The sequence below is a fragment of the Micropterus dolomieu genome, linkage group LG01 (genome assembly GCF_021292245.1).
Source record: "Micropterus dolomieu isolate WLL.071019.BEF.003 ecotype Adirondacks linkage group LG01, ASM2129224v1, whole genome shotgun sequence".
Lineage (NCBI taxonomy): Eukaryota > Metazoa > Chordata > Actinopteri > Centrarchiformes > Centrarchidae > Micropterus > Micropterus dolomieu.
The window spans coordinates 3606850-3628358 of NC_060150.1; the positions used below are offsets into that span (position 1 = coordinate 3606850).

At 39.8% G+C, this 21509-nt stretch overlaps 1 protein-coding gene across 1 annotated transcript in view; it reads left to right on the forward strand.

Moving 5' to 3' along the window:
• Nucleotides 1-21509, forward strand: part of LOC123973541 (aryl hydrocarbon receptor-like) — a 60434-nt gene extending 38925 nt beyond the window's left edge. The window contains exons 3-11 of the mRNA XM_046053673.1: nt 2905-3098; nt 3177-3266; nt 9140-9266; nt 10282-10421; nt 12123-12325; nt 12852-12961; nt 13698-13839; nt 14357-16055; nt 18045-21509. Of these exons, the coding sequence (XP_045909629.1) occupies nt 2905-3098; nt 3177-3266; nt 9140-9266; nt 10282-10421; nt 12123-12325; nt 12852-12961; nt 13698-13839; nt 14357-16055; nt 18045-18131 (2792 nt within the window). The 3' untranslated portion in view covers nt 18132-21509. The remainder of the gene's footprint in view (nt 1-2904; nt 3099-3176; nt 3267-9139; nt 9267-10281; nt 10422-12122; nt 12326-12851; nt 12962-13697; nt 13840-14356; nt 16056-18044) is intronic.

The following is a 21509-nucleotide window of genomic DNA, read 5'->3' on the forward strand; positions in this document are numbered from 1 at the left end:
CGTCATATGTTATTGTAAAGTGAAAGTTTGGAGGCTTTAGTTATGGATAGAACCATGAGCATCAGCATGCCCCTAGTACTGCCACGACTCTTTAGTCATTTTGCGGAGCTCTGAGTTCACATCAGGTTGAGAGGGTGTGCTTGATTTGGTGTTACTGCAATCATAAGAGGCAGGGTTTGTTTGGTAATCAGAACTTAACAAAAAATCTCATTTCATTGCGTTAGTAAGTAGAAAAACATTTGAGTCCCAAGACGCCGCTGGCGATCACGTCAGATTAGAATCGAGTCTTTAAGGCTTTCAGAGTCATTATGGTTTCAAAATAATGGGTTCCTTACTCAAACATCATACTTTAAATATAAGTCTCGTCTCCCCTCCTCTCTCAACACTTCCCCTCAACTGTTTTCACGTCAGCAGTCATTTTGTCAAAGACATGAAGGATTAGAAATTTAAAAAGCTCCCCAGCTGACCACTTTCACTGTAGAAATGTCTGAACTAGTCAACTGAAAAACCCTAAATATTATAATATACTCTGGCCAATTCTTTTTTGCAGACATTATATGCCTTTGTTTCTGTCTTTTAATCTGTCCTTACCCCACAAGCACGGTATCTTTGTGTTCAGCACAAACGCAGCTGTAAGTCCGACTGATCATTTTGTCTTTTTAACAAAGTTTAAAACTTCCAGGAACCCAAAATACAAGAAATATGACACGGCATCCGCAAATCTTTAGTGAAAATCACTCGAAATACTTCTCAGTTCAAAGCATATACAGTTTCACTATCGATGCACACAAATGCAGCGGAACATGTAAGTAATACGACTTGACTTGACAGTTTATTTAAATCGCTGTAATTATTATTAATTGGAATATAGTTTAGAAAGTAGTTTATCGTCTGCAGGTAAAAGTCCCTCATCAGCTTTTTGCCTACATGATATAAAAATAAAGTAATGTTACTCTAAAATATAACATATATATAAAAAACAGTGTATTAACGATAAACAGATGAAGAGGGTTGAATTAAACACATCCATTTTATGAAACAAACCTCTCTTTAAGTTCATCTTAAGTTAAATTATAAAGGTTTCTGTGCGTATTTAGTCACCTAAAGACATAAAGGACGAATTTTCCATGAACAGTTTCCAAAGTTTTATGCTGTCAGACATTTTTAAAGATCTAATTTCAGAGCAAAACTTGAGCTTGTCACATATAATCACTGCAAAGAAACAGGAACATTTCTAAAAAGAAATGCTCTATATAACTTTTTCGGGGAGTTATAACTTATAATCAGAGGGTTATTATCCAGTATCTCTAAATTACACATGAAATGCTTTTCATGTTGGCTCTGTTGGACAAGACGCTGCATGTTGTGGCCATCTCATTTAGGAACAAAAACTCCTCTGCGTACAAAAGCGCTATTAGAAAAAAAACAGCTCGGCCCAGATTGATTCCCCGTCAGCGTCTGAAGCCGTCGCCGATCACTTCACATGATTCTTGTCTTCCAAAACGGCCGCCTCCCCGCTGCGTTCGGTCAGCAGGGAAAACTCGGAGGCCAGTGGGTATAATTTGTGGCTCTGCCTGTTATCCTCGTTTGGCCTGGAGTATTATTTTTGTTTTTTTAACAGGGACAGGGCTGAGCCAGCCTCCATGCACTGTGTGTGTCAGACCCAGGCATTGAATTTCAAACCCGGTGCTTGGATTGGTATAAAAACCGTCCAGATCTAAAAAGTCGCACGTTTCTTAGATCATACTGTCAAACTAGGCAGCGCTGATCAAGTAGAACACAGGTTGTGTTACCGCATGGCTTCACATTTTACTGTGCTGTTAAGGTGTTTTTTAAAAAGTTTGGGAACTAGACTTCATTATTTTCCAGCTCTACGTCGCACGTTTCGTTGCTCTGATTGGTTGTAGGTCTATCCAATTAAGGTCAGAGGCATTTAGGTCTGTGTTAGTTGATAACGGCCCGCATTACTGGACAGACATGAATGTAAACTGTCACTTGACTGGTCGATGGTAATTCCAGTTAAGAAATCTCTCTAACTTACTTTACTTATTCTTTACTGTTCCTCCACCTATCGCGGTCTGTAGCAGCTAGTCGTGCCTCGCCGCATGAGGCTTTAAAATATGTTTTATGGTCTAAGTTTGGTCAGTAAATCAAGAGGACGATGTTATATACAACAAAAAGAAGCATCTGCAGGGCCTTGTTGCGGGTTTTATGCCACTAATTTCGCTTCATGAATCTTTTCCTCCTCCGTCAGCTCATCCATCATCATTTTGTAACTGGTTTCCTCTCAGAATCCACCTGCTTCCTCTCTGAGAGGATACTTTTAGGTTGTTTTTCTGCTGCTCTCTGTTTGATAAAAGCTGCTCGATAAGTGCGAGAAGAGGAAGAGGAGGAAGAGTTGAGCGACGATGTTGTAAGACGACAGGAAACATCAGGCAGCTCCACCCAGATTGGAAAGAGATGAGATGTTCCTCTTTCTGTTTTTCTCACTTTATGCTGCTCATTTTAGCAGATAGTTTTGAGAAAGAGTTGCGTGTTTTCGTAAACACAATCAGCTGTTTGTAGCTGAGCTGTGACATCCGAAATGGCCGCCACAGTTGGCGTTGCATCAGCACAGAACGGGTTTTGTTTTTTATTTGTTTCTAGAAATGTTGTACAACTCTGTGCAGAGATTTGTACACAGGGTGGAGAAAGTTGTTTCTTAAATTAGTTTCAGTTCCTCTCTGTGGTTTCTTCTTCTGTGTTCTTCTCAGAAATGTGTGTGTTGAAATGGAATAACAACAAAACAAAACAAAACAAATGAAATATCAGTTTGGGGTTAAAAATGCAGCTCCAGGAAGTTTTGCTCTTTACTCATTTAAACTTTTTCTGCGTATTAAAAACTTTTATCTTCTTCACCTCCAGCCACCATGAAGAAAGGCCAGAACGGCTCCAGCTGGAGCAGCGAGCGGAGCCTGATGTTTGGGGGAAACATCCAGAACACGCTGACTCCGTCCTCCACAACCCCCACCTCCTCAGCCGCCGCCGCCGCCGCCGCCTCCTCCCAGGTGACCTCCATCGACGGAGTCAGCTTCTCTGAGGGAGACCTGCTGCTTCAGGTAACTGAAGAAGTGTTATTAGATGTATTATTACTAAAATATTACTGGGTATGATGGAGGTTTTTCTTTGGTCTCCAGGCGCTGAACGGCTTTGTGTTGGTGGTGACGGCTGAAGGCTACATCTTCTACACGTCCCCCACCATCCAGGACTTCCTTGGCTTCCACCAGGTGAAACATGAGGGACTGATGATTAATAATAGTTGAAACATAATGAAGTTCCCTGTCAAAACAAGGCATTAGGAAGTCATTAACGCCATCAAAGATACAAAAACAATTGGTCACCCGGTATTACAGAAAGATCTTAATCCTGAAGTTGAGATAGGAAGCAAATCTTAGCTAACTTTAGGGATCCTCTCTTATCTTACTTCATACCATCTTACCTCCTAAATCCTAAATACCCAATCCAACATCGGTTATCAACTTTTATGTCTGTCACTTAGCAACCGATGCCACTTTTCTCATCTCGCCGAGCTAAGCAGCTTTTAATCGCTGTTTTTTTCTAGTTTTTCTTAAAGAAAACAACTATCAACAATCAATGACTTAGAGGTGTTGGTAACCTTTTGTTACATCAAGCCTTTACATTATGTTATATAATGAGACATTATCTAGCGTTACATGGCCTACAGCCTTCCTACTAACGAGTGTTTTGTCATCAAACACATCGGTAGATCAATTATTAATTATTAACTGCCTGTTGACAGTTTGTTGATTTTGTAAAAGGAGTAAAAGAGCAGCCATGTGGATTAAACGAGTTAGCAAACACTAGCTGGTGGAAAAGTAAAAGTTAGGACAGCTTAACAGTTCTCCTAAAGTTAGGAGAGTTTGTTTAAGATTTTACGAAGTTAGGAAGCTTCTGTAAAACACTTTTCCTATCTAAAGTTAGGAAAGTGACTGAGGAACTGTTAATCTGTGATGGCCTTTTTCCTAAATCAGTCAGTAAATCTAACCCTTATTACCACGGTTACCAAGCAGTTAGGATAGTTTCTGTAATACGGCACCCTGTGAAATAAAGACAAAAATACATATTTACTCAGTCACAACATAAAGTTCTGAGACTTTAAAATGTGAACATATTGAGAGGCCTAATTGATAAAAATACATTTTAAGAAGCAGTTTAAAAGAAGATTTGTTCAGTCTGAGCTCATCAGGCACGTTAGTTTACTCACATACACAGTTTTAATTTATTGATTTCTTCTAGGAAACTTTGTTTCATTGTTGCTGGAGCAAAAGTGACGATATTTATCAGGGAGGGCGTCACGTATTTCAACATCTCAGAGGGAAAAATTGCGCTTTGTTCTGCATTACAATTATCATACTGCTTCAGTTATTAGTTACTTTCCAATCTAAGATATATGCACACCATTATTCAGATTAATCTGCAACTATTTTAATAATCGTGTAAGTAATTTATAACAAACACTTTAAATGGTTCCAGCTTCTCAAATGTGAAGATTTGCTGCTTTTGCTTTTAACAATTTGAATATAATGTTAATAACGTTGAGTTCTGGACTGTTGGCTGGACGCCGCGAGCGTTGTGAAGGAGTCACTTTGGTTCTAGTATAACAGTCACAGGGGACACGGGGAGCACTTTTACTTTAATAGTCTTAATACATTTTAAATCCAGAATTTTTACAGTGTTGTATTAGTGCTCTTGCTTATGGACCTTGTTGTTGATACATGGCGTGAAACGGAAAGATTTTCTTTAGGGACAACTCTGGGTGAAGAACAATAAAGTATATAAATGTAGAGCTGGGTGTTTTTTCTTCTTCAGAGAAGCAATGATCTGCCCCAGAAATGATAAAATGAGCCGCTGTGAGGAGGAGCCTATGTACGGAAATAAGACTTTACTGCAAAACAACCTGTTTTCAATTCACTGACCTCCTGAACTCTGATGTTCCTCTTTAAACAGCCTTTAAAAGAACATTTTGGTGTACGCTTTGCACCCATTTCCTACCTTTGACGAAGCAGCTGGTTTCAGTTCATGTATGACCCAAGTGTTTCTTCTCTTTTTTTTCATTCATTCAAACCTCTATTTAACCGGGATAAAAAACTCCTTGAGATTAAAAATCTCCTTTACAGGAGTGTCCTGGCAAGTGGCAGCAGCGCGGTTACAAATAGATACAGAGACACTTACAGGTAAATACATAGACACACTTTCACTCATCACGTCTGAAAGCGGCTCAAACGCGTCACCCGGAAGAAAAACAATAAACAAACCTAGCAAAGGGTTATGTAAATATTCCTATTCCTAAGATGGATAAAAAGAGGAAAAACTTGACATTACCAGCGAAAAGATTTAGAACATTTTTCTAGTTTGTATGTAAATATAAGTAATTAAAGTCCACTGAAAAACATTCAATGGTACAAAAGTAAGAAGCAAAAAACAAAGTTAATGTCATCAAAACAGACATTTTAAGATATAAAATGAAAGGAGTTTTATTATTTCACCTTAGGATCAACCGATAGGCTGTTCCAACGTGTTTACACATTAAACCAGCTTGTAGCAAATTGTTTTTGCATCATCTTTCGAGGCTTCATTTTCTCCTATTGTTGCAGAATAAACAAAGGAGGTAAAGACAAAGTTTAGGTCAGCAAACCTGAGAATTTCAGAGATATAAAATTATCAGGGATCAAAAAAGGAGTTAACAACTTCAAGGTATTCTGCAGAAGTGGAAGTAAATGAAGCGGAAGTTGATTCAAAAAGACATTTCTACAATAAACACCTTGGACCAGCATGTCTTAATAAGCTTTAGTATTTGTAAATACCATCAGTTAAGCAAAAGCTTTGAAAGATTTAAAAGAAGCAACTGAGCTCGGGGTTCCACTGAAAGGCAGGGATGATGGCGGGACATTCAAATAGACATGTATGGAGAGAGAAGCTGTAAAGTTTACAGAATTTGTAGATAAACATGTAACGGTCCTTTAAAATAGACTTAAAGTAATTCAGTTGAACAGCTGGCTAATTAATGGTGAGGCACGTGTGTGTGTGTGTGAGTTAATGTGTGTGTGCATGAGAACTGAATTGCCTTGTCGGCTCTGAACTCTTGACTTGTAAACAAGATGTCTGCAGTCGGGGGGTGGTGGGGTAACATATACATCACTGCTTTTCCACGACACAGTCTGAAGTCAGGATGCTAATCAGGGCAGGAAACGTTTTGTTCTGTAGGCCACGGTGGCTGGTAAAGCCCAAAATTCACCAGCCGCTTTGACTATTGCTTTTGTTATAAACTTTAATTATAGAGACGTGCAGCTACAGAGTCGATAAAAGAGGAAACTCACACATTCTGGATAAAACTGCTTATAAAGAGAAGAGATTTCAATGATACAGATTTGACTTATTTTCTTTATTTAATATTTTAAGGAGCGGAAATGTGCAGCTGACTTTTATTTGGTGCTCACAGATCCTGACTTCAGGGTTGCTTTGAACTCAACAAAGCCCGCTGAGCAGTTTGAAGTCGTTTTTCAGCACTGCTGACAAAGGACCGTTTTGTGTGGGGTTTGTTTGTCGACGGTTGAGTAACAGAAAGAAGCCCAGAGGTGTGGTTCTCTCAGCACCTCCAGCTCTTTCTACACAGTCTCTGTGTTTCCAGCGTGAAGTCAGAGGCGTTCATCCACGCCACGGTCTGAGAGCATTGTTCACACCGTGCGTGTGTTTAAACTTGCATCATCGGTGCTGAACGCAGCTTGCCAGTACAAACACTGGAGGAGCCAACAAAACGCCCAAACCACGATCGAGGGCCCGTCACACAAACCCGAGCCCGGACCCAGATACCTCCAACAACTGTTGGGATCAGACCAGGATTGCAGCAGCTCATGCTACTACTACTTATTAGTATTTTTTTACTATCAATAAAACTATTACTACTTGTACTAGTACTCCTGCAACATTAGCAATAGTAGCAATTATCGTACTACTACTTCTGCTGCAGCTAGAACTCTTTTTACTATCATTAGCACTATTTAAACCTGTACTACTACTGCTACAGCAATAGTAGTAATACTTGCACTAATGCTGCTGCCGCTACAACTCTTTCAAGTTCTTTGATAAACCATTTTACACCCTGTTGTTCTAAATATAAAGCTCTTTTTTGCATGCTCATGTGTACATTTCCATACAATGTTCCAGAGTGAAAGTAATCTGCCAAGACGTGCTGAAAAGTGCTCTGTAAACACCAGTTGTTGAAACAGCAAATATTTATTTGGCTAAACGTTACAGCTGTAGCAGTAGCGCAGTGTCGTATACAGCAGCGTACAAGAAAAGGAAACCAGAAACATGTATAAACCAAAAGTATCATTTTTTCTTTTATTGCTAAAAATACTGTAATGCTTATTTTACAACACCGTACTGCTGAAATAACCATTAGATTCTTGCAAGCTGTTCTAATTTCTGAAGGTTCAAATTATGGATGCCAATGTAAAGCGACTCAAATTTGGCTTCTCTCACGGTGATCATTGATCACATGATCAATAAGTGTGGCCCTGAACTCGTCCTCCTCCTATTCCAACTCTTCATCCTCGAACTTGTCCTCGACGCCTCCCTCCTCCTCCCCTTGCTCTCTGTCCACTGTTGGCATCCATTGTTTAAAACAGGTAATCTGACCTTTGACCTATTTACAGATCTACTGCAAAGGAAAGCAGCTCACTTCCTGTTAGGGTTAGGCAGAGAATTGTGTGTAGTGTTTTGAAAAAAGTGTTTTATGCAATTGAAAAATGAGATATAGCTCTTGGTGTTGCAGATTTGAGATGAGGTTTTGGTCTTTGAGTGAGAAATTTAAAAGATTTTGCGTGTAAGCAGTTGTTAAAAACTGTAATACTTGTACTGCTTCTGCACAACTCGTATTACGATCACTACTACCATTAATATTTATACAGCAGCTACTACAACTCTTTTTACTTTCATTAATACCTATACTGCTACTAAAACATGTAGTACTACTGCTGCTGCCTAACTATGATTATGATTACTAGTACTATTAGTACTTCCAGTGCTGCAGGCTACTACTCAGGCTGCTACAAGTGCTACTGCATCCTGTCGTACGTATGTCCCGTCCTATATCAGCACCTTAAACTGAATCAAAGGTCAGCTGGAGGGACGTCCACGATGACTCCGCAATGAATATGAACGTGTGTTTTATTTTTTATTTTTTTGAAGCGTAGAGTAAATCTCTGCTGTGGGAAGTCCTACATGACCCTGAGCATCAACATTTATGTTTCTGCTGCCAAGACGTGCGCTGGAGCCAAATCCTCCACGCTAATATACCCATGCTGGCCTGGAGATCAGCCAAACGGCTTATGGGACAGGATGAATCAGCGGCCTGGAAACCTCTCTTTAAATAGAGATGCTTGGAGAGGACATTCATAAATATTAATAAACTGTTCCAATGTATTTCTATCCTCTCACATTCTGAGACAGGCAGTATTTATTATTGTTTGCTGAGAAGTTTAGATTAGCATAGATCAAGTCAAGTTATTACTTAAGTTTATTTATACAGCACTTTTCATACGATTAGACTTATAAGACAACAACACGTTAGAAAAGAATGTATTACGTACATAAAAACACATAAGATAAGAAGGAATTATTATCATTAGTATTTTATAAATTGACTTAAAACTCACTTAAAACCTCACAAAAAGCTTGTGAAGATGATGTAGATGAAGAAAAGGTTAAGGCTGTACATGATTTGATGATTAAAGACAGTTAATAAGCCTGAAATCTTCTTGTGTTCCAATGAGCAACAAACATTTGATAACTTTGCTTTAAAGGCCTGGAAAAAAAGACAAGAAGGATTATTTAATTAGTATTTATTCAGAGCTATATATTAAATGTTTTTGTCAGTGATTTATGAAGTTTTATTTTATACAATTATGGTCTAAAGTTTGGACTTTGAGAGATGGAAATATAGTCGACAGTCTGGGTTTTTTACCCTGTAAATTATATTTTGTTACGAATAATTAATAACTAATAATTATCCTGCCAGTTTGCAGTAAATTGCAACTTCATTCATACAACAAAGGGAAATTTGTTTCTGTGTTTTCAGTCGGACGTTGTCCATCAGAGTGTGTTTGAGTTGATCCACACAGACGACCGAGCTCTGTTCAGACGGCAGCTTCACTTCGCTCTCAACCCAAATACCATCCACCAAGATGGCAGCGCAGAGAGTCCCAGTAAGTCATTATACACACACACACACACACACACAATGCATTACACCTGAGCGAGGCCTGCAAACACAGAGCCAGTGACCTGCAGAGAAACACTGAAGCAGCAACTTATCCTTTAAAATACAGTGTGAATAACTCTGTAGCTAAATGCTAGTGCAGTTATTTGTTTTTATTGTTTCAAGCAGAACATAAAGATACATAGAAGTACATCGTATAAATGTTTATTAAAGACACACAATCCACAAAATAAACCCTTTCTCTTCCCAGATGTACCTGTTGTATACTTTCCCAAGGAAAAAATAAAAAAGCATAATAGATGCGTAATAGATACATGCGGACCGCCATTCCTGTAGTCCCTTATAGCAAATTAATTGGCCTTGTCCACACCTGTCAGTTCAGCATACAGTTCCTGCATTTACTCCGTAGAGAAAGAGAGAAAAAATAATAATAATAATAATAAATAGTAATGAGACAAAAGGGTTTGTGAGAACACTGATAAATGAGGGGCGAGGAAAGCCACATACATAAAGACTAAAACCTAGTTATTGTTTGTAATTATTGTACCATTGTGCTATTTTATTATTTTTATTTATTATTATTTTTATATTAATTATTATTTCAAATTTAATTTGAGAATTTAACCCGTTGAGATGCATTATCTTGTTTTAAAGTGGGTCATCAAACACAGAAACATGGATATTAACAAGCATTTAAACAAAAACAAAAACATAAACACAAGAAATTATGATAAATGAAATAATCCAAACGACACAGAAAGATGAACACACACACTACACCTGTGTCACACGTTTCATCTGCACAAAATGAACGAGAAATAAAACAAGTTGACGCAGACAGGAAGAAGAACATCATATCAAAGGACCGAGTCTAAATATAAACTAACAATAAAGATAAATACATTCAAACACAAGTAGATTTGTAGAGGAAGAGTGACAGCAGCACAAATAATCAACATTAGATGGAATAATATGGTAAATATTTCATTTAATCGCTGCAGGTGAACAGAGCTCTGCAGAGATCAGCAGCAACGTGGTGACCTACGACCCCCAGGCCATCCCTCCAGAGAACTCCTCCTTCCTGGAGAGAAACTTCTGCTGCCGTTTCCGCTGCCTGCTCGACAACTCCTCTGGCTTCCTGGTAAAACACACACAGATACAAAAACACAGCAGCTCTGATTGTCTGGGTTTTGAAAGATGAATTACTCAACAGTAAAAAAGAAGTTCCAGGGTTTAGAAAATCCTCCTCCTTCTTAAGCTGAGGAAACTATTTACCCCACCTTTGATCAGCTGATCGGCACAAAGCTGAAAACAGGCTTTTTCTCACTGGACAGCAGCGCTACAAGCAGATGATGCTCTTTTAGACCACGATGCATTGCTGCAGATTAAAATACCCAACAGGATATAGAAGAGTCAAAATGAGCTCAGCTTTAAAAATCTACAGCAGGAAAATTCAACATCCACATTAATGCAGCAGTGAAATGAAAAGAGTACTTTCACTTTGATACTTAGTACTTTTTGCTGTTTGTACTTAAAGAGTAACTTAGGTATTTTTAAACCTGTCGTCAGTTTTTCAAACTGGTCCAGTATTGAGCGAACGCGCTGCAGTCGGCAGCAGCGAAACAGGGATGCAACAAAATCCTTGCAATTGCTGGCAATTGTGCCCCGTCAAAGTTTGTCCACTAAAGTGCTTGTTTTTCATAGGCTCAGATTGTTCTTACAAGTGTCTGAAAACATTATGAAAAGGATCCCTGCAGAGAGAGCGAGAGAGAGACGTTTATTCAAAGAGTAAGATGTTTAACCTGAAACAGTTGCTACATCTCTCTCTTAAAATCCACCAGACTCCATTAAAAATACACGTAATTTTACTTCTCTGGTCTACTGCTGCCTCAATTCGTTAGTTTGTGTTGTTGTGTGACGTGTAATAACACAAAGAAACTAACAGACTGAGGCTGCGGTGGACCAGCTACTCCCGTGTTCTGCCAGGTAAAATTATGATTTTTATCAATGAAGTCTGGTGGCGATATAGCAACAAGGATCTTACTCTTTGATAAAAAGGCCTATCTCTGCAGGGATCCTTTCTATAATGTTGTCAGACACTTAAAATAACAACATCTAACAACAATCTGAGCCTGTCAGCAGCAAATACAAGCACTTTTGTGGATGTACTTTGACAGGACAATTTCTAAAACGTTGTCTTGATCAGTCACAAAAACAAAAGGGAAAATACCGAAGTTAGCGTCTTATTGTTTTCACAGTGTGGTTGCGATGAGGCATGATGACATTTGATCTTTATTGTCAAGTGTTTCCAAATCCTTAAATCTTTAAAGGTCCTTTAATACTGTCCTATCTGTACTGAGGACTTTAAAACATGTTTCACAGTGTGTGAATTTAACTTTTAAAACTGGACTTATTTCCACTTACAGCCTAAAAATGTGAGATTCAGGCAACTTTCACAAGTTTAACATTTTCCCCGGATTCCCCTCTTTCACGCAGCGTTGAAAACAAGACATCGAGAGCAGATTCTAGTCCGCTAAATATATCACAGAGAGACAGAGTGAAACTCCTTGATTAGACGTCTTCAGAGGATGTGAGGTTTGAAACACAGGTCACGTCTCAATCAGCCTGATCAGCTGCCATTTACAATCCATCTTATATTGATACAACAAAAGCATCTTTATTTGTTCTAATAGGTTCATCTTCTGGACTAAAATAAAAGAAAATACTTTTAAATCCTTTTATTCTGCTTATGCTCATGAAGATAGACTACAGCAATATACCAGACTAACTTTTTGGGACCTGAAATGCTCACAGAGTGACGTCAAAGATTGTTTGTCTCCAGGCTCTGAACTTCCACGGCCGCCTGAAGTTCGTCCACGGTCAGAACCGGCTGTCTGAAGACGGGACGTTGGTTCCGCCGCAGCCCGCTCTGTTCTCCATCGCCACGCCGATGCAGCCGCCATCCATCCTGGAGATCCGCACCAAGACGCTCATCTTCCAGACCAAACACAAACTGGACTTCACTCCCATGGGCATCGACACCAGGTACACGCACACAAAGGCTGTTTGTATCCTCTGCTAATGTAATGAAACAAACCTGCACAACACAACACAACACGTGTCGACTGTAAACAAGCTGGTTTTGGCATCAATGGTGGACGAGCTGTAAACAGACTTGAAATCAAAAGTATTTTCTCTACATTTCTGGAACTATCTGGCTTCTCTAGAGAGAAAAAAATACAAATTAAATACTCACAAATTAAAGTCTCATTAAGATCTATTTTTCAGACCTGAGACAGATGAACCAGCATACAAAAACAACGCATACAAAGCAAGACGAGAAACGGGCAAATAAGAGTTATTGAAAGTACAAATCATAAAGTAATGCTTTAAAATCTTGCTAAACATTTAGATAATTTCTTTTTCAAAAACAAAAATTAACCTAAATCTTACAAATATCTACAAGAGTACAGCGGAAGACATCTGGGAACAGATCGTCATCAAGTGGCGTCTTGAACATTCGTTCAGATGTTTAATCTGTTTTTCTTAACTTTTTTTCCCTCCTCTACAGGGGGAAGGTGGTTCTGGGTTACAACGAAATCGAGCTCTGCATGAAAGGTTCGGGCTACAACTTCATCCACGCTGCAGACATGATGTACTGCGCCGACAACCACATCAGAAGTAAGTCAGACGGCCCTTTTCAGCCACGGAATAAAAAGCGTCAAGCTGTTCAAGTGATGGATTATTTGTTATTTAGACATGGGTGACTTCATTTAGACATTTTCAATAATTCTGACATCAGTAGTTCCCGACTGATGAGTCAGCGAGCCAATATTATCAGCCGATATGAGCTAATTGCAGATACAATTAAAAAATCCTTCATCAATATATTATTGTATTATTGCTGCATAGTTTGTCCACCAGAGGTGTTAGAGAGTGAATTCTGCATTCAACACATGGAGAGAAACTGATGGTCATGTTATTATAAAAAGAAGGCGTTTTCTAACCTCTTTATTTTAATTTTAAGTAATTTATGTAGTAAAAAGCCCAAATACTTGCACATTAAATGTAACAATTTGATACTTGTCTCTGTTTCGTATTAAAAATTTAATCTTTAGGGTGCAAACGAGCAGTTTAAAGACGTCGCGTTGGCCATCTGTCATAATGTTTGACATCTTTGACCTAAATAAGAGGTCGACTTCAAAAAGAAATTATTCAACTGATTTTATTTTCTCTGTGCATAAGAGATGAAGATTGAGATATACAGTTTATATAAAATAAAACTATTTCAGTGAAGGCGGAACAGATTTCTTCCTCTCTCTCTCTCTCTCTTGTTGAACCTGCTGCTGTCTAAACATGAAGCTTAAAACATAAATGGATAATACATAAATATTTATGCCTCTGTTTGTGTCTCCAGTGATAAAAACAGGAGAAAGTGGTTTCACCGTCTTCAGGCTGCTGACCAAAACCGGAACGTGGGTCTGGGTCCAGGCCAACGCCAGGCTGGTCTTTAAAGGAGGGAGACCGGACTTCATCATTGCGCGGCAGAGAGCTCTGACGTAAGTTAACAGCGTGGGTTTAATAGCAAAACATGTGCCACCAACTATTAGTCAATAAAATAATCTATTATTTTTATTTCTTGTAAATATCCGGATTATTATTATTTTTTTATCATTCACTTTTATGTAAAGTGCTATGGAATAAAGAAATTAGTCGCTTTGTTGGTCAGTGATTAAATAATCAATTATTTGTTTTGATTGATTATTATTATTTTGATTTATCCAAAATAATAAATTATGGTCAGGTTATTATTATTATTATTTTAATTGAAATAGTAACATTCAACTCCCTAATTTGCATTTAAAAACACGATTTAGACATTTAATAAAAGGTTGGAAGCAGATGTTAAGATACTTTTAAGGGTTAATAATGCACAGTATTTGTCAACAAGTATAACTTCTATTATTATTATCAATATCTGTTTATTTAGAAGCCTCCACTTGGCTGAGTTACAGAAACATAGATTAATAAACACTTATATCTGCTATATAACTTTATTTGTTTCTTTTGTTACAGAAATGAAGAAGGGGAAGAACAACTGCGCCTCCGTCGGCTGCAGTTGCCTTTCAACTTTGCCACCGGAGAGGCGTTGCTGTACGATGTAGCTCCGACCATCGACGTTGCCGACCCGTGCTCCGCCCCCAAGCAGAGAAAGATGGACAGCTGCTCCGTCAGCCCCAACTCCATACTGGGCATCATGATGAACCAGGACCAGTCCGTCTACTGCGAACACAACAACAACCTCAGCACCCTCAACGACGTCGCCTTCAAGGACAGCCACGCTACAGTCAGCGTTCCTGGAGATGTCTGGCTGGACCCCACACCCAAACCCGTTGTGGGAGGCCTGGTAAAGTCCGAGGCCACAGTTCAGGACATGATGGACACCCTGCAGCAGATCCTCGGGGACGACAACCTCGCCGACGCCCTGGACGTGGAGCCCGACGAGCTCAAGAGCTGGGAGAGTACCCTGCTGAAGATGAGCACCAACAGCTGCGAGATGAGCGAAGACCTGAACGACATTCTCAACAATGACATCCTGACTTACGTAGAGGATCAGCTCCGGAGGGAGGGCGGGCTCAAGTTGCCGGATCAGCTGGATGACATACCACCCTGTCTCTCTACGTTGGACCTCCACAACCAGAATCCTGACCAGTGTGAGGAGCAGAACTTCGGCTGGCCTCTGGAGCCCCATAACCAGTTGATACCAAACATAGGGCAGATGATAGCCGGACACCCGGCTCCGGGCCCGGGGATCATGAAACTAACCCACATGGATCTTCCCCAGTTAAGTCCTTCTGGTTTAAACGGTCCAGCCCTTCACCAGACGTCCGTTGGTCTTCAACTGAGCACCACAGGCAACATTGGTGCTCCAGCTACCTTCAACCCCGCCTTGGTGGACTCCTGCGCTCAAACACAGAACCAGCTGAGAACCTTACAAGTCTCTGCCAAGGACAACAATCTCGGAGCATTCTCCTGCAGGCAAACTTCAACCAATCAGATTCACTCTAACCAAATGGCTCAACCGATGCAGAACCACCTGCAGATGAACACGCCCAACCTACCGGTCTGCCTCCAGGACCAAAGAGCAAATCCCGTATTCAACCATCAGGGCAACCAGTGGAACTCCTCGGGCCCCAACTCAAGCCAAGTTAAGAACTTTATGGAAACATACACCCAAAATATTTCAAACGAGCCAGGGTTCACCGCAGATCCTTCCTCGCCCGGCTGCCTGCAGGGCCACTTCACACTTCAAACACAAAACAGCGAGAATCAGAGGCAGTCCTGGCCGCTGGAGCAGCAGCAACAGCCGATGGGCGCCTGCCTCACACAAATGCCAGGGTTTCAAAGGAATCCTGTTCCGGCCCAGAACATCAGGCCAGTGGTCAGGACTCCAGAGACTTTAAATGTACAATTCCCTGTTCAGCAGAACATGGAGCTGCCTCCGACCAGTTGCATGTTCAGAAATACCCCCCCTTCGGTCGCTGTAAATGGAGTGCACCCCGCCTGCAAGAGACCGAACCCCGTCAGCAACCAGATTCCCACGAAGACCTCCTGTTTCTATCAGGGTCTTCCCAGAGCTGGATCTGTGCCGGGGATGACGGCGATCTTGAATCCCGGTGAAGCAGCGCTGTCCTGCCAAATGGCCGCTGGTCTCGACCCAGACGGTATGATGGTGCAACAGCAGCAGTACCTAAACTTCAGTGAACAGACGCAGGTAACAAACAACACCTTCTTTACCTACTGGTTTCAGTTTATTTCTCTATGGTTAGTAAAAATGGTTAGTGAAATACATATAATGTGTAGCTATCCGGAAATAGTCAAAAACATAGTAGAAAACAAGACAAGTTTGTTTTGTTATAAAAATATATCTGTATTTTCCGCTGTTGGTCACGATTTCTTTAACAACTTATTTTAGCATATGCTTATCAAATGTTTGTGTTAGTGTTGAACGACCTCAAACAGGTGCATCTAATTTAGGATAATAAATGGAGTGGAGGTGGACGTTTTGAAGACAGACTAACAGGTCTTTGAGAGTCAGAATTCTAGCTGATAGACAGGTGTTCAAATACTTATTTGCAGCTGTATCATACAAATAAATAGTTAAAAAATCATACATTGTGATTTCTGGATTATTTTTTTTAGATTATGTCTCTCACAGTGGACATGCACCTACGATGACAATTTCAGACCCTTCCATGATTTCTAAGTGGGAGAACTTGCAAAATAGCAGGGTGTTCAAATACTTATTTTCCTCACTGTACATATATATATATATATATGTACCCCCTCCACCGGTGGCACTAGTCGTTTCTAGTTGTAATTTGCATACATGACTAATCTGCAGTGTATGATTAGTTCATTATGTCCATGTTTCAGCTTTGCCATGGTTTAAAGAAGACAGTTTCTCTCAAACAAAACACGCAGCAACTATTTTATTTCTCTTGCTCCCAACCCCGCACACTCGCCTTTTTTTTCAACTGAAAAGTTCCAATCAACACATACATATCTGATAAAAGCCTCAAATTGTCAACACAATGAATTGATGCAAGTTTAACTTTCGAAAAACTCTTGAGTTCAAAATCCAAAGCTTATGAGTTAGGGCTGGGGTTTTAAATTTTACGATGCCAGTACCAAAACCTGTACCCAAAGTGATACCGACACCAATAGAGTACTTCATTCGATACCTTTCATAAAATGTCACCTGTTGAAGTTTTTATGGACAAGCAAGGTGATGTATTTTATTTTTCTTGTTTCAAATAACTGCCACATAAAAAGTACGGGGAAACTGTATCAGATCGCTCCTCATCCTAATTAGTTCATCCTCACTGGTAGTATTATAAGGGGAAAGACTACAGCTTGGGAGTTATTTCATATTTGAATGAGAGAGGAGAGAAATAGTTTAGTGAATAAATGAGTTGGTATGAGTACGGTATTTACGACCAGATTATTTGGTTAACTTTCGATCAATAAACTGAATTGAAAGATCTCCTCAAGTGATTTTTCCTGTGAAAAGACGACAGTCACAAGTATAAAACGAGAAAGCAGTCTGTTATAACAAGTCACTAAACTACAGAAAAGACTCCAGAGGAAAGAGAGGCTGCACGTCCAGCCGATCAAACCAACTGCACCCGAAGCAGCCGCAGCCGCAGCCTGAGGCTCCATCAGTAAAATCAGCTGATCGCTGCTGCGCCAGCAAAGTGTTTAATTCGATGTGAAGTGATGTGAACAGCAAATAAAAATGTACAGAGAAGTGTTAAATGTGGTGATAAACTTGGCACAGTGACGAACATGCAGCCGAAGGTGAGGGGCTGTTAAAATCACGTATGTTGCTTGCGTGTTTCGCTGCAAGCAAAACCGTACAAATAGACATTTTTTGCCGCGATCCGGTTACAAAAAGTATTATATATTCTACTCGATAGCGATACCCATCCCTATTATCAGTGATCTTTGAGTTAAAAAGAAGATGTGGACATAACTAATTGGGGCTGTAATGATTTACAGCGTAGAGCACAAGTTATCTCCCTCACATTTAATCTTTTAGTTCGATTTTTTCACACATTTTCCTGGTTTCCTCTCAAATTCAAGTCGATTGGAGAAGCTAAATTGCTCTCGGGTCTTTGTGACTTTATGTGCATGATGGGTAAAAGAAATAAACCTTTGTAAAGTTAGACCTAAACTGTCACCGGCCTTTTCTCGTTCACAGATCAACAGCCGTCCAGTCCTCGGGAACGGTAGTTTCCACTTCTCCTCGCTGACCAATGGGAACGCTTACTACTCAGAGAACAAATAGAAATCTGCTGCTTTGACTTCTGGACGGCAGAGGATCCCAACTCGGACAGACAGGAGGAGACTGAAACAGAAATGTGCTCGAGAAGAACGAGGAAACAAAACTAATTTTCTCATTCGGATGAAAGCTTTGAGTGTTTTGTACTGGATGGCTTGCTCTTTGTTCGAGGAAGGGAAGGAGTTTGGTTTGAATCCCTCTTTGGAGCTGGTTGGATTGTACCAAAACAACAAAAGGATAACAGATGACCAAAATCAAGTTTGAGAAAACACAAACAAGCCAACGTACTGCCCTCCTCTATAGCATCACACAAGTAGCGTGAGCAGAAGGTCTCCAGTATGTCCGAATTATTTGTCATCTGTTTATAGGTGGGAATGTTTAGATGTATGGGACTCAAAGCGATCTCATCCACTACGTGAGAGGCGGTCCCCGATGCTCCCTGTGGTAAGGTTCAGTTTAGCGGCTGTGTGCTGCTGTTTATCGGAGGTTTGGTAGTTAACCGACTCCCTTAGTCCTCATCCTTTAAATCTTTTCTCTAGTAAAAACAACTCATTCTGTATGAAAACACTTCCAACAAAGTAACTCAGATATTTTTCAACCTGGACCTTATTATCCTTCGGTTTTGTGTCTGTGTGATGAAGTGGGACATCATTTTTGGAAATTGGTCCAGTGTCAAGCGAGATAAGTAAGATACAGCATAGTATCGCAATATTTTGCAAGGCAATATCGTATCGTAACACGGACGTCAACTATCGATCTTTTATTATATAAATTGTTCATGAGAAGTTTGTTTTTTGGCACTAATAAAATAGCTTTTTCAGTCCACTAGAAAAAGAATTTTCCCTTTGTGGACACAATTTGAAGTTGGGAAAAAGATCAAATATTGCAATAAATTGCAATATGTTTAAAATGGCAATAATAGCGTATTGCGACATAAGTATCGTGATAATATTGAAACGTGGGGCCTCTGGTGATTCCCACCCCTATTAAAAAGTGGCTGCAACGTAATCCTTACAGGCCCACGTCAAAGTACAGGTTCAGTCAGAGTAGGATCCTTTTTGTCGCTATATTGCTCTCGTCAAAGCCACCAGACTCCATTGATAAAAACTGTAATTTTAGCTCACTGAACACAGGAGTGGCTGGTCTGCCGCTGCTTCGTTCGTTACTTTGTTTGTTCGTTTATGTTTTTTATCAGTGGAGTCTGGTGGCTTTGATGAGAGCGGCATAACAGCTGTTTTACTCTTTAAAAAAAGGTCCGTCTCTGGAGGGACACTTACCAAAATGTTATGAGAACCTTGCAATAACAATGTCAGCCTGTCAGTGGCAAAAACAAGCAATTCCCCGCAAGGATTACTTTACAGCCCTGTTTCACTGCCGCCGACTGCAGTGCGCTCGCTTAATACTGGGCCAGTTTAAAAACATGTGTCCCAATTAGTCACATAGACACAAAAACATGAGAAAATAGGGTCCAGGTTGAAAAATACTGAAGTTACTTCTTCTTCTTCTTCAGCCACTGCAATTACACTTGCAGGACCGCTTTCTCGTTAGAGAAAGAGAGAGAGAGAGTGAAATAGATTTCAGGGAGAAGAGGGGTTGTGGATTTTTAACAGCACAGAACAGAAAAGACTTCACAGTGTTTTTTAGATAACGTCGCATGTGAACGATCATATTTTTAACATCCAGCTTACGCACATTACAGTGTTATACGTTAGCTGGCTGCTTGTTTTTTTACCCCTCTGCTTGCAACCAGGATTTGTGTATAGGACAAGATTTTAAACAGGTTGTTTTAGAAGAGAAAACACTTGAAGGGATGAGGACGGAGTGGGTGGTTTGGTAAACGCACGCCTGGTTAACCTCCTCACCTCTAATAAAAGCCGCTTCAGCTTTCAGCGGGAAGCGTCCACAGCTGTGTCGCACACGGCGGACGAGACCGTCCCGGACCTGAACGAAAGGTAAAAGGAAGAACACTTGAGACAACATCCTGTTAATCCTCCGCCGCCTTTGACGCACAAACACGCCACCCTCTTCCCTTAAAGTCTGGGATTTTAAATCTTCTATTTTAAGCGCTGAGAAGGATAAAATATATCTACTTTTGTTTTTTCTTTTTGCTGTTCTTGTCTTTTGACAAATGCAAGTTCATTTCAACTCTTTACTGTCCCAGAGAGGGAGATTTGCTTTGCAGACAGGGTATATATATATATATATATATAAAAAAAAACGCACAGCGTCACAGCATCATCCTAACAGATGATTCAAACACAAGATCATTCAGTGGAAACAGCTGCTTTGTTAGTGCTTTTTTTATATATTTTAAAAGCATTCAGACAGATATTTTTTTGTCATTGAGCCAGTTTTTTTTTCTTCTTTAAGTTTTCTTTTCTTTAATATTTCTATGTTGTTGTTTTCCTGTTGTAGTGGAGAGAAAATACAGACGGTGCCTTAAACTGACAGAGCTGTTTAAAAACTTTAAAGGGACAGTCTGTTGACATTTTAAAAACATTTCCACCGAGAATATTAGCAAAAAAAAGTTGATGACCGAAACCAAAGTTAAACATGCCTTAACTTCACCAAGCCAACTATTCAGATTATTTGCACTATTCCTTTAAAGTGTTGGGACTTGCCAAAGCATAGCGAAGAGAAAATGAATAACAAATCCTTCATCTGACAGGACAGTAACAGCTTTATTAGTGTGTTTCATTAAAAAATTTGCACAAATTTAGATGACTTTAGTACTTTTAACAGACCGGATGCTCCAGATTTTTTTAGATATCGGATCATAAACTCATTATTATGGCTTAAATTAGCAATATTTTTTCATGACTGAGAGCAAAAGCAAAGCAGATTACTCACTGCCTTAAGATTTTCTTTTAAACCAGGACTGGATGAAACTATATCTGAACATTTAAGACCAGGATGCTGATCAGTTTCTCCGTAAGACACTGATTGTTAGAGTGGGACCCCTTTATTCATATGTTCCACAACAAAATGTCCGTCCTCTTCCTCTTTCCTGTTTCTGTCTTTGTGGTTAATTTATCGACGTTCTCGCTCGGACTGGGATCGTCCGGCAGCGAAACACAGAAGTAAAACGGTTAAAGGCAGCTATTGTATATTTTAAATGAGGGAGGAAAAAAAATTCAAGTGCCTTTTAATTGACCTCTTTGAGATTGTCTGTTAAAAACAACAACATTCAGCACTTAGATTGAAAATAAACACCTCAAATTATAAGAAATGTGCGTCGCTTCATCCAGTACTGAGCCAGGAAATCTGTCCGAGGAAGTCTTACGTCACTCGTTATCAGCACTTATGTACTTTTTAATAAAAATTCTCCTAGAGTAAGTAGTTTTCAGCTTATTTTAGAAGCTGCAAAAGACACGACTAGTGAAA